General features: G+C 53.1%; 3 protein-coding genes across 3 annotated transcripts; all 3 read right to left on the bottom strand.

Moving 5' to 3' along the window:
* Nucleotides 1–175: 175 nt before the first annotated feature.
* Nucleotides 176–6,459, bottom strand: CLUP02_16539 (nucleoporin autopeptidase; the record flags this gene model as incomplete). Its single annotated transcript, XM_049295458.1, has 6 exons — nt 176–283; nt 345–1,925; nt 1,977–2,216; nt 2,334–6,052; nt 6,132–6,251; nt 6,351–6,459. The coding sequence occupies 6 exons, from the start codon at nt 6,457–6,459 to the stop codon at nt 176–178; spliced, it is 5,877 nt and encodes a 1,958-aa protein (XP_049152605.1).
* A 1,616-nt stretch (nt 6,460–8,075) lies between these two features.
* On the bottom strand, nt 8,076–9,902 carry CLUP02_16540 (ENTH domain-containing protein; the record flags this gene model as incomplete). Its single annotated transcript, XM_049295459.1, has 4 exons — nt 8,076–9,352; nt 9,423–9,643; nt 9,698–9,767; nt 9,830–9,902. The coding sequence occupies 4 exons, from the start codon at nt 9,900–9,902 to the stop codon at nt 8,076–8,078; spliced, it is 1,641 nt and encodes a 546-aa protein (XP_049152606.1).
* Nucleotides 9,903–12,229: 2,327 nt separating this feature from the next.
* On the bottom strand, nt 12,230–15,709 carry CLUP02_16541 (MOZ/SAS family protein; the record flags this gene model as incomplete). The annotated part of the gene is made up of 3 exons (XM_049295460.1): nt 12,230–14,865; nt 14,918–14,965; nt 15,028–15,709. 3 exons carry the CDS (start codon nt 15,707–15,709, stop codon nt 12,230–12,232), a joined length of 3,366 nt encoding a protein of 1,121 aa, XP_049152607.1.
* Between the last annotated feature and the right edge of the window lie 969 nt (nt 15,710–16,678).

Below are 16,678 nucleotides of genomic sequence, written 5' to 3' on the forward strand. Positions count from 1 at the left end.
CAGGCAAAACATATAGATTTCTGGATACGCCAGAATGCAGCTACGCCTTACAACATACATGATACATTATTGCTTCCTTTCCCTCCCTCTGGGCAGTCTTGACGCCATGCCCAACTCCAGAAAGCAGTCTCCCTCTGCACCCTAGCTTCTCTCTTTATCCTTTTTCTCCTATCGCCTATCTGGCTCCGGCCATCAATCCTTCATAGTAGGAAAGACCCAGTTGCAGTGAGTGCTTGAGGTGACCGTCCTCTGTGACGGGGAGACCTAGTACACGAGGAACATCCTATGAAGGAGATTTTGTTAGTACATTGCGTTAACGAGAAGTGGTCCTCGGACATTCTTACCTGGTCTTGTCTGGACGTCTCCACCATAACCTTAGCTACTGTTGAGCTCATCTCTGAGATGGCTGCCATACTCGTTACGTTGGCACTCTCTGCATGCTCGCGCATGGCAGGAAGGCCCGCAACCAACTTCTCGAGGGTAGACGAGGAGACCTGTTGCCGCTGCCTGCGACTATCCACAAGCTCCAAAAAGGCCTTGTAGACCTCACCACCCAGAGTCCAGCCTGCGATGTCGTTCTTGTGGTCTTCAAAACGGGCCAAAATAGAGGCCAGTTCATTATAATCGCGGCTGATGACGGCAGAAGGCGCAACTTTGTGCACGAAAACCTCGTGGGCCTCGAAATATGAGCCGGCACGGAGTAGGCACTGCACTTCGGAAGCAGCATCTCTCTTCACCGCTCGCATGTAAAGAGCCTGGGCATCCCAAATCCAAGAGGCCGGCACCTTCAAAGTGTGAGCGAGCGTGGCGAAGTTACTTCCGTTTTCCGGACCCAAAAGAGCAGCATGACGGCAAAGGTTATCTTGAACAGCCTTCGCCCTTCTGTCTGCCTGGCTGAGATGCAGCAGCACAAAGGTGGCCTCCAGCCAACTGCCCTCGTTGATGAGCTGATCGGCGAAGGAAATTGTCAGAGCGTCAGCCTTTTCCGTCGCGTCGCGACCGTAAGCAACCTTGCCAGTAGAGAGGAGCGCGCGGCTCAGTTGCCAGCTAAGCCGGACGTCCAGTGGTGACAGTTGACTGTTCTCTGGCCGCAGGACAGCTTCCAAATCGGTCTCGCTGTCCGCGTACAGCTTGAGCAAGCCCCATAGGAGGTCTTCCCGCAGGTCTTGGTTTTGGTCTTCCCAGAGTGCCGGAATGCCTTGCTCAACGTACCACGTCTGTGGACGCTGCTCCCTGTCCTGAGTCACGTCCTCCTTGAACACGCGGACCGCGGCCGAAAGGTCATCTTTGCGCGAGATTGAGTACCATAAGCGAAGACCAAATGCTTGCTTCCAATCCAAGCCAAATCGTTCGGAAATGACAAATGACTCAATGCGGTCATGAAGGGGAACCTCCTTTTTCCCTTCACACACGCACACGTTGCCGCTCAGAATCTCGTATATCGCTCGGACAGGGTCGGAGAACTCAGACAGGAAGTTAGCATCTTGCCACTCGCTGAGTTGCTCGCGCATGTCTTTCTTTGACTGGTCACTGCTACCAATCAATGATACTAGCGTCGCAAGGTGGAAATCCTTCCCGTCTAGCAAGTGTTTGCAGGCATCTTGGACACGGTGACCAGACAAGGCTGCAATGGCCTTCTCTTCGCTGGACTTTGCAAGAGCAACAGACCGTGATGATGCAGAGTCAACAAGCGTTGCCCAAAATTGGGATAGCGTGCTTCTGCGAGACTCAGTGCTGGCGTCGCCGTCAAACAGAATGCAAGCAAGATCCCAAACAAGCTTCTCGTTCGCATTCGCGGGGTTGCCTGAGTCCTGGTCATGGAAAAGAGACTTGAGCGAACCAGGCTGCAACGACAGCTTCGGGACATCCCCGACGAGCTCCACGTTGGTTAGGCGAATGTGGTTTTCGAGGGCTTTAGCAGAGTCCTGACATGTGTTAGTCGCTGTACCTCATGGCATGCCATCAGACGAGCTCACCTCATTGGAAAATTTGGCCGCCTGGATTTCTCGCCCTTCTGCTTGGATGACATTCTTCGTGATCATCAGGTTGCTGGCTGCGCCTTTCTTGCTGGCATCCTCAAGAGACGAACGGGTCGATGTGAACAGCAACGTTCCGTCGGGTCCCCAGGTGGGCCTCATTGAACTGTGAAAGGCGTGGTCGGCATCACTCATATCGGACTGGTCAACGAAAGACTTGGTTTGTCGCTCGTAGGGCCACTAGAAAGAAATTTATTTTAGTCAACTGATCTCATCTTAAGTACAGGATAGTCAATCAGAGCCCGAAACCGTTTTGCCGAGTTTTGGCAACCCCTAGACCATGAAGTATTCACCAACCTGAATAAAGCCTCTCGTCTGCGTAGGCGCAGGCGGCGCCTTTGCCTTTTCAAACAGCGAGTTCATCAAATCGATGCTTGTAGCGAATCCACGCCCGTCTGACACAACTCGACCTCTCTGGCTTGCTGCATCGGCATCGTCGGCAGCTGGACGCAATGCTGTCTCGTTCACACTTCGCAAGAACGCCCGATCTCTCTTTTGAGGGCTGACAGACCGCTGAAGCATGTCCATCCACTCGTCTCCACCGGCAACCTGAAGCTTCATGGGAGTAGCCGAACCCTTCAGTGCCCGCATCCTTGCTCGAAGAATGCCTCCTGGTGTTTCGCTTGTTGGGGCAGTTCCATCGCCTTCCGGCGAGTCGATTGGTTGCTCCGCGGCAAGATGGCGTCTGACTGGAGTACCCACCATGTCCTCGTCCTCAGACGTGCCATATCCGTTGTCCTGATCGTCTGTCTCCTCTTCAGTCGACAGAATGAGCGCATTGGACGTCGGACCCGCGAAGCTATCCCCTAAAAAAGACGGGCGCTGGGAGGGGCGTTGAGCATCTTCGATGTCACCGAAGTCTTCATCACGTTGGTCGAATGCGCCAGGAAGAGCGCGTCGCTTGTTTCTGCGGAAGTCAAAGGTGTCATCTTCCCTTGGGCTGGACTGCGAATCGTAGGAGTCTTCCTGAGAAGCGTTGCTGAAAGAAACTTCCTCCTGGGGCTGCTGGACTGCAGACTGCTCTGGCTCATCGTCATCTTCATCATACTCCAAGCCGTAGGTGGTGAAATGTTCAACAGAGAACTTCCACACGCCAGTATCGGTGTTATAGCTTTCAAAGGTTGTGTCTTCGATGCGCTTCAGGCGCTCAATGTGCTTGTTGAAACGTTTGGCATCGTTGCTAGGGCGCTTGTCTCTACCACGTGGCCACGACTGTTCCAGAGAAATGAGAGCCGGAACATTCAGCCCCTTGCCGACAGGAGGCTTCTTGGCTGCAATGGGGTAAACAGTCGCAGATCGAGTTTCAAGAATGACGATTCCACCAAAGATCTCGTCCAGATCAATGTTGGTAAGATCGACGGGGACCTTGAAGCGAACACTGCCGACGTTGTCTCTACCCACAGTGAAGTTTGTGACTTGTTGACGCTGCATTCTGTTCATGTTGGCGAGAGCTTCCTTGGTCGGGCTCATCCAGTAGGCACCGGGGGCGGCGTCGAGACCCTCCTTATTGACTTCGGGTGTTTGGGAGGAAATATCTTCCTCATGGACGATAGTCAGCTCTTTACCCTTGCTGGGATCTGCCTCTGCGGTAGCGCTAGCGGGCTTGCTTCCGTTAACGTTGACACTGGTCGGAGTCGATTCTTGAGCGACGTTTCCGACTCTTGGCACAGATCCCAAGACACTGTCATTATCATCGACTTCAGGGGTGTCCATCGTGCTAGTATCGAAGCTGACCCTCTTCGACAGCTTGCGAGAGCCATTGACCAGATCAGTAGACGGCTTTTCCTTGGTAGGTGTAGAGAATAGGTCGCTGCGCATGTCCTTGTTGATGATCAGCTTCTTGACACTTCCGTTCTGGCCGTAATAGCGGGGTCCAGAGCTGGCAGAGAAAGCACCAGGTGCAAGGATGCTATCTTCAGCATTGAAGCTTCTCCGCAGGTTGCTGGTTGACACGCTCTTGCTCAAGCTTCGGTTGAAGCTCGAGGAACCTAATAAGCTTCGACTGGCACCGCCAGGGGTGCTCGCTGCGCTTGAAGGACTGCCTCCGGGTGTACCATAGGTGCTGTATGAAAACCCAAAGCCTCGCTTTTGGGGAGTGACGAAGCGAGCGGCTGACGCGGGATTCAACTTGTACATGGGCAAGATCGAGCTACGTCTAGGCTTAGACTTGCTTGAAAGAGGTGTGGCCAAAGGTCCAGGATTAGGCGTCTCTGAGCCTCCCAGGTTGGAGAAGAGCGACGGCGAGCCATAGGCAGAGACGTCATTGATGTTGGCCGTGAGAGACTGGGGGCCTTGGCTGACCCCTTGGGAATTGCCCAGCAGTGAACCACCGAACAAGGAGTTCTGCGGTTGCTGTTGCTGCTGGTTAGCACCTCCGAACATGCCGCCCTGCTGTTGATTGTTTTGTCCACCAAACATGCCGCTGCTGGCGGGTTGAGATGAGCCAAACAGGCCACCAGGCTTGGCCTGGTTTTGGGCTCCTCCAAATAGAGAAGTTTGTCCAGTCTGTTGCTGAGTCTGGTTATTTTGGCCTAAGCCGCCGCCGAACAAGCCGCCACCTGCGTTGTTGGTCTGTCCTGCCGGGTTGGACCCAAACAAACCGCCGCCGGTAGCTGCCGGCTTCGCGCCAAAGAGACCTCCGCCAGTGTTGGTGTTCGTGTTCGTGGCACCAAATGAGGTGGAAGAAGTGTTTCCACCGCCGAAAAGTCCTCCACCTGTCGTCGCGCCGCCGCCGCCGCCTCCAAAGAGACCACCGCCTGTTGCTGGCTTCTGCTGGGTGTTTCCGAATAGTCCACCGCCACCCGTTTGCTGGTTTTGCTGACCGAATCCTCCACCAAATGCTGAGCCGGTGTTCTGCTGCTGAGGCTGTGCTTGATTATTGCCAAAGAGGCCACCACCTGTAGCTTGTCCGGTGTTGCTTCCAAATAGCCCACCCGTAGTGCTGGCGTTGCCGGCGGTGTTGTTGTTCGCACCGAAGCCGGTGGTCGCGGTGTTCCCAAAGCCACCAGTAGTCGCTCCAGTGTTTCCGAAGCTAAAGCCTGACGGCTTGTTTTGGGTAGCGGTATTGTTGTTCGAGCCGAAAAGACCGCCCCCAGTGTTGTTGTTAGTAGCCCCGAACCCACCAGTGGTACCCGTGGCGCCGAAACCTCCAGTAGAACCACCGCCAAAGAGACCGCCAGACTGAGCAGGCGCCGCTGTGGTCGCCGTTCCGCTACCGAAAAGGCCTCCCCCGGTCGCCGGCTTAGCGGCATTGTTTCCAAACAAGCCGCCGCCGCCAGCACCGAAACCTCCGGTAGAACCACCTCCAAAGGCGCCAGTGGTTGTTGTTGCGTTTGTGGTGTTGTTGGCTCCACCACCGAAAAGGCCTCCTCCAGTAGAGGCGCCTGTTCCGAATCCTGTGGTCTGCTGGTTGTTCGTTGCTCCGAATCCGCCACTGCCAAAGTTGGAAACACCAAAGGCTCCTCCTCCACTGGCATTGCCATGACGACGGCCTTGAGCATAGTCAGCCAACCTCAACTCATCGGACGACCACTTCTTGTACGGCTCTTGGAACAGGATGTTTTGGAAGGAATTGGATTGATTTCCAGCTCCAGTAGTCTCCTTCTCTTGGTGTGCTTGGAAGGGGGTGATCGCGGTGCCTGGTGGGTCGCCAACGTTGGATCCGATGCCGGGGTTCATGGTCGCGCCGAAGCCACCGCTGGCAGTATTCGTAGTTCCGCCGAAACCAGTAGACGTGGTACCGCCAAAGAGCGATGTGCCGCCGGTAGTATTAGCGGTGCCGGAGCCGAAAGCGGGCTTGTTGGCACTGCCGAATAAGCCTCCGCCCGAGGTGCCTCCGAAAGGCGATGAGGTATTCGTGGTTGTGGTGTTGGCGCCAAAGCCGCCGAATCCTGTAGATGGAGCGGCTGTTGTGTTGGTAGTGCTGGATGCACCGAACAGGCCACCTCCGGTAGATGGAGTGGCCCCAAAGGCGGGTTTCGCGGCACCGAATGTCGAGCCTGTGTTGGCGCCGAATCCTAGAAAACATGTAAAGTTAGCATGATACTGATGGAGCCTGTGCATCATCCACTCCTGACAGCGGCGAGATCAACCTACCCGATGATGTGCCGCCAAAAGCACTGGTTGTGCCGCCGCCGCCGCCAAACAAGCCGCCACCGGTATTGGTGGTACCGGTAGACCCAAAGGCATTGTTTGTAGTGTTGCCAGAGCCGAAGCCTTGAGCACACGGTAGTTAGTTGGCAGGCAATCGGGGGAGGAGTGGAATAAGACAGGACGACAAGGTGAGGTGATGCGACGGAGAAGAATTCGACTTACCAGTGCTAGCAGTGGTGTTGTTGGTAGCCCCGAAGCCGCCAAAACCAGTAGATTGCTGATTGTTGGTCGAGCCAAAGCCGCCGAAGCCGGTGCTGCCAAAGCCGGACATGATGGGCGATGACTAGCAGCGACGAAGTCGTGATACAGTCGTGGCCAGTTGATCGATGGCGCGACGAGGGCGTTAGGTCCAGGCTCGTGGACGCGGTATGTGTCGCCGACAATCAGTTGCGGACAAACATCCAGCGCAATCGGGTCGGAGGGGTGCCGATGATGTTGATGTGCTGTCGTCGCGTCGGCGGGTTCGATTGACGACGTGACTTGGGTGAGCTGTGTCGAGTACACCTAGCCAAGGTTGTGGTCGAGTTTTTTTTGCACTTTGCGAAGCGCGCTGAGGAACGGAGAGATACGTGGAGAAAAAAAGGCTGGGGGGGTGGGAAGGGATGCGCGCTGCCCAGGTACTGACTGGTACGAAAGGGGCAGGGGGATTGAACAGCCCAAGGAAGGTACTGGGGAATGCAAGTCGTCAAGACGTCGACAGAAGCAGCAAGACAACAAAGATGCAACGGTCAAAACTGCTGTCAAACTTGCCAGGTGAAGTTTGCGGGTTAGTCGCGTGTGCCTACGAGAAGGGTGAAATGATTTAAGTAGGTAAATGGCCTTGAGCTCACGTCTCTTTGCAGAGGTTACTTCCAAAGCTGGCGCGGTTGGAAAGGTGCCCAAGTAGCGTAGGAAGCTTAGGTAAGGTAAGGTAAGGTGGTAGCTCCCGCGGGCGAGATCTAGGCGTGCTAGGTAGCTTCCGGCAACTGCTGCCTGAGGACAATGGCTGTCTCCGATTCGACAACTTGAAGGAGCTTGAAGAAAGCAGCCAATGATCAAGCTAGAATCCTGTTCCAGGCAGTTGTAGGCAGAGCCACCCGCAAGTAGCTTACGCCTAGTTTTATTAGTAATGGTACCTTTGCATCTCTTACATCGTGGGCATAGACGACTTCCACGAAAACGCCTGCTAGGTCATCAGATCACGTTTTCGCTGTTGACGTTGATTCATACACTCAAATGCATGTTTCCCGAGGAATTTTTACTACTTGAGATTCTCTTCATTCGTTCCAATTGGTCAAGTGGTCTTCCGTTGAAAACAGGGAGAGTCTGGACCTTGTGCATATGTCAGAAACCTGTCTCTCCATTATGAATACACAGCCAGTTGGTACTCATTTATAAATCTACCTAGGCTGCCACACTCGCCGTGCCCCTTTGGCAGAAGCGAAAACCCAACAGTTTTTCTTTTCTGGCCAAGATGGTTACTGGGTGTAGGTGCTAACCGTGATCATCTTGCATGAAAAGCATGGTACTGTGCAATCATCATGGGACGACGTTAAACCCCTCCATTGCTCATCACTGAGATCGTTGGCGGGTGACAGAACATCGGGTTGTGGTACATGCTGTGGCAAAATTTCAAAGATCATAAATGGCTCATTGAAGAGCGCTATAGGCAAGCTGTGTAAATGTAAATCGAAGCAAACCGCCGGCCAACTATGAACAGGAACAAGTTGAGTCCTCTGCCGGGTATGTGACCGCACCGCAAGTAAGAACCTCTGCATCCCCCAGACTCTAAAAAAAAAAAAAAAGAAATCCTTTTGAGCCTCAGTACAAACATTCGTTAGCTTGAACAGCGCCGATGATCAAGCGCCCACGTCAGCCTCGTAGTATATCCCCACGTGACACGGTGACCTAAAACTGAATGAGGTCCTGCGGCTGCGTGTTTTGCTGCTGTGGTCTTCCGACCGCAAATGGATTGTTGCTGCCATTGATACCTGCAGGACCTGTGGCAGCCGGCATTTGCTGCCCATATGACATACTAGGCATGCCTGTGAATTGTGATCGGAGGAAAGGGTTGCTTCCAGTTGCCTCTGCAGTAAGTCGCTGGGCACCAGAGCCGGCGCTGTTGACAAAGGTCCCAGGTGCAGTGTGCTGCGCTGGAATACGTGTCTGGCCGGTGTTGCCGTATGTGTCCATACCGTCTCCCCCAGCAAGCAGCGCATTGAGCTTGGCTTCGTGGTCCGTAAGCTCCTTCTGCGGGGTTCCAAAGGACGGCTGCGATGTGAGTTGAGGTTGCTGAGGTTGCTGAGGCAGCGGCTGCTGCTGCTGCTGAGCGAAGCTGGGCTGGCTGAAAGCTGAGAGTGTCTTCTGTTCTGGCAAGGGGGGCATAGAATTTTGCGTCTGCGGGCGGCCAAATGAGGACGCGAAGGGGTTGTTGGAACCCGTTTGCATTGGTTTCATTGGGTTGCCCGCCTTCATCGAACCGGTCGACCACGGGTTGTTGCTCCCTGGCTGCGAGGCTGTCTCCTGAGGGGTAATGTTCTGCTGGGCGTAAGGGTTGTAGCCCGTTGGCTGCGGCTGGAAGCCTTGCATGCCCTGTTGCTGTCCGTAGGGGTCCATGCCGAAACCGTTTCCGTCGTAGCCATTCTGGAACCCTGTCGCCTGCGGCTGTTGGTATCCGGTATACGCATTGTTCATGTAACCGGTGGGTTGCGTCTGAAGTTGGTTCTGGTCGATGGGATTGGCGAAGAAGTCCACAGCACTGCCTTGCTGATAGCCTTGGTTAAATCCAGTGTACTGCGGTTGCGTTGACTGGACGGGGGTGTCGTCGAAGAGGAGCGAGGCGTTGTTGTCTTCCATCTCTCGTCTGCGCCTTTCGTCCTCCTCTTTGCTAAGTTTGATCGCCTTAGCTAGGTCATCATCCTCGCTTTCGTTGGCGCCGCGGCCGGCTCGTTTCCGGCGGTCCTCTTCCTCCTGATGCTTGCTAGCCTCAATAGCGAGTCTGTATTCGGTATCGTCCTCGTTGCTCATGCGGCGGCGGACTCGCGGTTGAGTAGGGCTGGTATGCTGAGGAGCGAATTCTTCTAACCCTGTGACGCGGGATTTCCATGACTTGCGATCGCTTCTTTCGGCTCGAAGCCTCTCTTCGTCCAGAATGAGAGACGTAAGTTCTTTGGCGGCAACACGTACTGGTCACTGTCAGAAACCTCGCGAATTGACCAAAGTGAATGCACTAGGAATAGTAGAGGGGGCGCATACCGTTTTGGCCAACATCTCTACCGTCTTCATCGATGTACTGGAACTCGCGCAATGTCTTGATGATGTAGATGCTCTGTCTCGCCCACGTCACGACAAGCTCGGAGCCCTCGTGCAGACAGTAGTCGAGCACCTTGAGGGCTTTCAAAACGTGCCTCCAGTTTTTTCCCTTGTCGTTCAAACGCTTGTCGAGCATGTCCATAATTTCATAGAACTCGGTAGATCTGAAATGTAAACTTAGCGGACTCCCATAATCGACGGTGAAGGGAAAAGCCTACGTGTTGTACGTGAGCTGAGCAATCTCGCTCATCTGAGTTCCGGTAGGACCCCATGGATCGTTACTGGTTGCTAAAAACGAGTGTCAGGATGGGTTCCAAGGAGGACGAATGCTCGGGAGATCTGCGATTCACCTTCTCTAACCTTGACCTGGACACTGGAGTAACCCTTGGTCACGTTCTTGACACTTCGCATAACCTTGGACATTTTGGCGGTGTTTTGGTCGTCGGCCCGTCCGAGGGTGTTGTTTTGTCAGTAGGTGGTGTGCGATCGATTGGTAGGCGATGCCAAGTCCGGTTCCCGTGAGGAAGGGAGGTTGGGTATTGTTCGGGAGAAAGTGGGCTGTCGGATGCGCTGGAAGATAGTGACGACAGACGCGATGTACCTGGGTGCGACTAGGGCGACAACAACGGAGAGCTTGGGCCCAACGCAGGCGATTGCTGATTGCTGATGCGACGAGCAATAGCACGCAGAATGATTGACAGTGTTGTCAGAGGGTTGGATAAAAGCGTAGCGAAGAGACAAGCTGATGATGGATGGAAGGCAAAGGTTGGAGGTGGGAGGGGCGCTTGTGACGACAGCTTGGTCCAACGAATCGAAGGACGGCCTAGCACAGAGCGTTGGCAGACGAAGGGCAGACGAAGGGTCGGCGGAGGGGAATGAACGGGTCGCAAGGCCGACTTCGCCAGTGGTTGGGGTGAGGAGGCAGGCCAGATGACGGCGGATAGCGGAGCCCAGCACACTGAGAGACGGAGACGGAGTGCCTAGCTGGCTAGTGGGTAGATTTTTGACGACGAAGATGGCGCTTGTTTGTGCCTAGAGCGTCGCGATTGTCGGAAGATGGAAGTTCTGAAGGTGAAGCATTAAAGTTTGTCAAAGATGAGCGACTTGAGAAAGCAACGTGGAACTTGGAAGGCAAAAAGACAGAAAGGTCCCGGTTCGGTTGGCACTGGGCACTGACTTTGACACTGGGCACTGGGCACTTGGCACTGGGGCGGGAGTGACGACCTGAGTGTCACACTTCATGTCTCTGGCGGTGCGGCGAGTGCGTGTGCGTAATGCAACTTGGCCGGGCGGTCGGAGACGGAGACTGCGACTCGGAGGTCCAAGACTTTGGAGCGCTGGAGCAGTCTCCTTCCAGGCCTGTCCCACGCATAGAAGTTACCTCAGTGTGGAGCCAGAAGGCTGTGTCGGTAAAGGTATCCGTACCTTGCCCCGGCACAAAGTACAAAATACCTTACCTTTCCTGACAACCAAGGTCTCAAGGTAAGGTACCTAGCACTCATTCACCTGGATGGCAAGTCAACTCAAAGAGGTCGTGGATGTCTACAGAAAATGCCAGGCTACCGAGTAGATATGGCATGAGGCACTTCGTCTAAATTAACGTTTGTCAATTTGTGTAGCGGCTGCCCGTACTTCCATTTCGGTAGCGCAAAGCTGGCGGTACCTTATGCCTCGAACAACATGCGACAGGATGTGCCTCTGCAGGTCTTCATTCCGACAAGTACCTTACCTCACATGTTGCAGGCGATCAAAAAAGCTACCTACCCGACCTAGGTATTTAAGCATGTGCTTTGAGGTTAAGGTACAAGCAGACCCCATCAGCGACACCTCACCGACGGATACGCGGCGGGCGGATACCCTGATGCCGGACCCAACCTTGCCAACCTGACATTTCCAGGTTACCTATGGGCAGACATTTTACCTAAGCTACCGTACCAGCTTACCGACCTGTTCGGCTCTTACTAAGGTATTACCTCCATCGTTGCAGCTCTATCACACGCCTACACCCTCACTCCCATGTTCACTCGAGAATGATCTTCTCATAAAATGTGTTGCTGCCCATCTACCCTCTGTGTCACGTAGACAAAGACTTTATCACGTGCTTGCGCGTACTGAGAAGGCATGTAACTCGGCGATTGGATGAAAGCAAGAAGGTGGCCAAATCGGAGGCTACGGCCATGTCATCAAGGGAGGCTGAGTGAATTTAGCTTCGGCTCCTTTACGGTTGAGGTGTTGAGCAGAATGGATACGGATGCATACTATCGCAAGGTCATGTGAGGTGGCCGGAGACGTATTTGAGAGGGACGGTCCGGATAGGAAGCGTGACAACCAGTCTCCTTATAACGGAGAATGCTGGAAAGAGGCTAGGGCGAGGTTGACTATGTGGCTGACAACCGTGGATGTCACAGGAGTAAGAACCAGACGCGCCTTCAATCAGCCACATCTCAATGCTCAGCAATGCCAACCTCTAATTTAGGGTTGCCTGCCTGCAGATAGGTAAACAAAATTAAAGAGGTTTTCAAGAATTGCAAAAGTTGTTAGTACTACCCACTCCTTTTTGAGCTGCCTTCGTCCACAGTAAAGACACTGGTTGAATACGTCTCACTAGTATTCGATTAGACGAAAAAGAAAAATGAAAATAGAAAACGAATAGTTGCAGCGCTGGCATTACTAAAAAGACAATATGGTACAAGTCGGCTCGCATGAGACTAGGAATATGAATAGTGTAAGGGGGTATCGGTTGTTTGGCATCACTCGTCCTCTGCTTGGCCGTCAACGTCACCGTTGAGTTTGCTTGCTGCTCCCTCGGCGCCAGCGTCCTCGTGTTCCCCTTCCTGGAACTGCACGCGAACCACATCCATTGTCTCGTTGCCCTCGATGGTGAGTCCTTCGGCCTCTTCGCCATTGGTCACAGCAAGGCCAGCCAGCCGCTGTTTCTCTTGCTTCTCTCTAAGCCAGCCCGGCGGGAGACCGGGCCCACTATCGGCATTACCGTAATCGCTTTTCTTAGTACCCTTCGGCCAACGGCCCGGTCCACGTCCCGTTCCCCCCGTTTTACGCCGTGATGACGACGATGAGCTTTTACTCTTGGGTCGGCTTGATGTGGTTCGTCTCGCGCTGCTGCCACCGCCCGAACGTCGCGGTCTGGAGTTGCTGCTCGTTGTTCGTGCTACGATAGGCCGAGGTACACTGGGTCGCGGCCGGTCGGACCGTCGACCCCCCGGAGGCGGATATACCTCGAACCTCGATGGAGGTACGTCTTTGTACAGGCTGGCCCAGTCGCCTCCGACCATTTGTTCGGGAATAGACTGAAGCGCTTCCTTGAGCTGGGACGGCTCTTCCTCAGCCTGTTCTAGGCCAGTCTCGCCGTTCGTCAGACCGTCTGGATGTGACTCCGTGGATTCAAAAATATTGGACTCCAACTTCGGCCCAGTCGCTTCTGTATCAGTCTCCTCAGCGATGTTCGATGGACCGCCTTCGGCAACGGGAGTGTTGTCGATAATGCCATTGGCTGCTGCCTCTTGTTGAGAGGCTGGTAGCGGCACACTCTGCACAGGTTTGTGAATGTCATCTTCTTCTCGTGGCGCAATCGCGCTGATAGCTGGACCCAACTCAAAGTTTGTAGCATTGCCACGCCCCATGACGTACGGAGTCCAGGTGAGCGCGTCTGGATTCAGTTTGACGTAGTCCTTGCTCTCCCATTTTGCTATGTAGTCGTTACAGTACGAAAGTTCGACACGGAAAGCGTAGAGCTCCGTAACTGGATCACGGACGAGGCATCGGAGACCTTCAAGGGCAGAGATGACGTCGTCAGGAGTCAGTCCGGTATCGTCGGACATTTGCCGAACACTGAGGCCCGGTGCCGTAGACTTATCCTCCTCGACATGGTCAAGGAGATACCGGCAGAGTACCAGCCTCCAGTAGTTGCGGTAGGAGACGAGGCCCATGTCCGAAAGAGGCTTTTCTGGTGATCCAGTCTTGCGCTCTACGCGAGTGAGCAAGTATGAAAAGTCAATCAGGAGATTACCGTAGCCTTTTCGCTGGTGTATGGGCAGGGTTAGAATGCAAGAAACATTGTTCTGGCTGCTGGCTCGTTTCTCCTTGGAGAAGTAACCAACAAAGTGGTAGCCAAGAGCATCGTATTCGCATAATACGTAGAATAGGAACGGCTCAACATCGTAGTAGAGCGTTTTGGACCCTAAGAATAGTTTGGCGAGGAGACACAGATTCTGGCAGTAGACAGGGTTTTTTCGGCCATCAACCTCAAAGACCGAAACGGATCCATGCCGGTATATCTCGTCGCCCGGTGGATGTTTGGCTGGGCACTTTAGTTTATGACGCCAGGCGACATAATCCGAGTTCATGTACTTCAGACAGAATTCGCAAATGTAGAGAGTGCGATTCCGGCTGTACTCCTCCGGATAGGGAGCGGCATACCAAGTGTCGATTTCCCAGCCTCCAAAATCGATGCACTCGATTTGGCTCGCTGGTCCAGCATTTTTCTTGGGCCTCTTGGCCGGTGTCGCTAGGTTGAGTTGGATACTGTGGAGACGAGCTCGCCATACCTCCTCGGCTTTTTGCTTGGCTTCATCGAATCTTCGGCGATCATCATTGGTCGGCAAAGTCCTTGATGTATCTGCTTCGTTCTCGCTGAGAATGCCTCCGTATGGCTTTGTTCTTACATCGTCGGTTTCCCGGTCCAAGAAGGAATAGAAGGGATGTGAGTAGTCAGTGGAAGTAAAGGAAGCTGCCATGGCTGCAGCCAATCCATCCTGGGACGAAGCCGTTGTGTCTATCACTTTCTCTGTTCTTCTTCGATTGGAGGAGGACTTTCTTGACAGTACGCGGCGAAGGGCGGCTGGCTTGACACGTATCTTGACAACGATGGACCGGCTCCGTCGAGTGATGGTAACCGCTTTTGACTTTCGAGGGGGGTGTATACGTAGTGTGCGGCGTGTATCCTTCTCCCCAGCTCCATTGGCGCCGTCCTGTAATGTGCCTGTACCATGGCTTGATTCCCTATCTTTGGACGTGTTTCGTCGACGCTTCCTGAGCGACATAACGATTTCCTCAGCTTCGACAGAAGACGTCTTGCGCTTACGAAGAACTCGAGTTCCATCCATGGGATCGTCGTTCAAGAGAAGATGATTGAACACTGAGTGAGAGTCAGGTTTGGAGGTGCCTTTTTGGGGCGGAAGCAGGTCTCGCGCTACTTGGGATGCCGTTGACCGTCTGGACGACGGAGACAGTCCAAGTTCGTGCTCAGCGTCTGGCTCTTGCTCAGCTTCAAGCTTTTCTGCATATTCAGGAGAAGCATTCGTTTGAGACTCGTCGGCACGCATATCATCAGCAGTCGCGCAATCGGGGCACTTCCACTGAGAAGCAGCTGCAAGGAAAGATTAGACACAATAGGGCTTGACGGAGGAGGGAGTATGTACTATTAAACTCCTGCAACGCGCCGGCCTCTCTGGCGCAATGTTGGTGTGCTAAATAGATACTGTCAGCTTTCTACGCGGTATTTCTCCGCCATGTGATGTAGAGCACTTACAGTTCTCTCCACATCCAACGCAAGCTAAGTACTCTTCGAAGTCTTCTGCCGGATCATGTTCTTCATCCTGTTTACAGAACATGCAGGTGTTCATCGCTGCGTCTTCTGAACCTTCGTCTTCGTCTTCTTCTTCCTCGACAGCGACGTCGTCCCATGCTTCGCCTCCTTCGGATTCGTTTCCAGACTCACTGTGCGATTCCGAGTGCTCGCTGTCCGGCTCATCTGCGTCCTCATCATCGGTTTCGCCTGGTCTGATCTTAACAGCGCCAACACCTTCTGCCTCGTCTTCCTCAATGTCATCTAGCAAGCTGCTGCTGCGACTGCGCGCACCGCCCGAAGCTTCGTCTCCATCGTCTTGCTCCAGGCGCTGATCCATGTCGACGCCAGAGTACTCGTCCAGGTTCTCTTCTAGAGAGTCCTGCTCGGACAGTTCGCTATTATCGTCCGCATTCTCAGCCATTTCAATGTCCCCGTCCAAGGTAGGCGCGTCTCTTTCATCGTCTTCATCGCCGATCGCATCCGAGAGTTCGTCATCGTGCGTGTTTGGGTTCGTCAAGGGACTCTCGGTATCCTGAGGCAACTTTTCGACGGGCACTACTGGTGCGTCTTCGATGTCGGCATCTTCATCTGAAAGAAGAGCGCTCTGCTGCAGCTCTTCTTCGGTGAGTTGAGCGCTTGCCATCTTGTCGTCGAAGCTCGAAGATCGCGGGAGTGTGCGGGTTGCAATCGTTTATCAGAGCTATTGCTTCGAATTTCGCCCGTGAATGACAAGATTCCGGTATTCGCAGCCCATAGCTAGCAAGAAAACCAAAGGATCGAGCGAGTCTGGCGCACAACTGTGGTAATCGGCTGGCCGTGAGCGAATGTTGTTGATAGAAGTGAGCGCGTTTAGCCTTAGGCGACGATGCGCGGCAAACATGCACTGACGTTGGTACAGCTCGAATGCTGTCTCTGGGCAGAGGACTTAACGCGTTAATAGATGGTTGACACAGGTTCTTCGGCGACTGTAGAAAAGCCAGCAATGGCTTTCACGTCTTGTCCAAGGCGCAGATACCTAATCAACAGACTGGCGCAAGCCAAGGGATGCGACTTCCACACCTGTGGCGCGTACAGTAATCAGTTAATTGGGCACTGTGTCTGCACCACCTGGGTCAGAGGTTAGGTTCCCACGGTAGGTATGTGCAACATGCACCTGGGTTCACGGGGTGTGGGACGGCAAGACAGGAGTGATTCGATAAACTAATAATAACCCCCCCTAGTTAAGGTAAGAGTCCCGTGCATAATAATAAGTACTTAGTTATTAATAGATCCCCGGGAAAATTTCTAGCTAATTAAGAGCTAGAAATATTTCACTATATAATCGTTTTACTACTAGTTTAAATATTACGAGTTTTATATAATAAGGGAATATACTACTTTACGCTTTACTAAATTATCTTAAAAATATTTTTTAATTATATCTCCTCTTAATTATACTAAAATTCGCTTATTATAACTAACTTTATAAAATTATTCTCGTAAGACTTATTTATCGTATATAATAATAATATTATCTTAATACTTTTACCTTAGTAAAACAAATTTAATTTATTATAAAATATCTAAGAAATTTAGATTATAATAGCGTATTTACTTTATATCCTAATCTCTA

The sequence above is a fragment of the Colletotrichum lupini genome, chromosome 9, assembly GCF_023278565.1.
Source record: "Colletotrichum lupini chromosome 9, complete sequence".
Lineage (NCBI taxonomy): Eukaryota > Fungi > Ascomycota > Sordariomycetes > Glomerellales > Glomerellaceae > Colletotrichum > Colletotrichum lupini.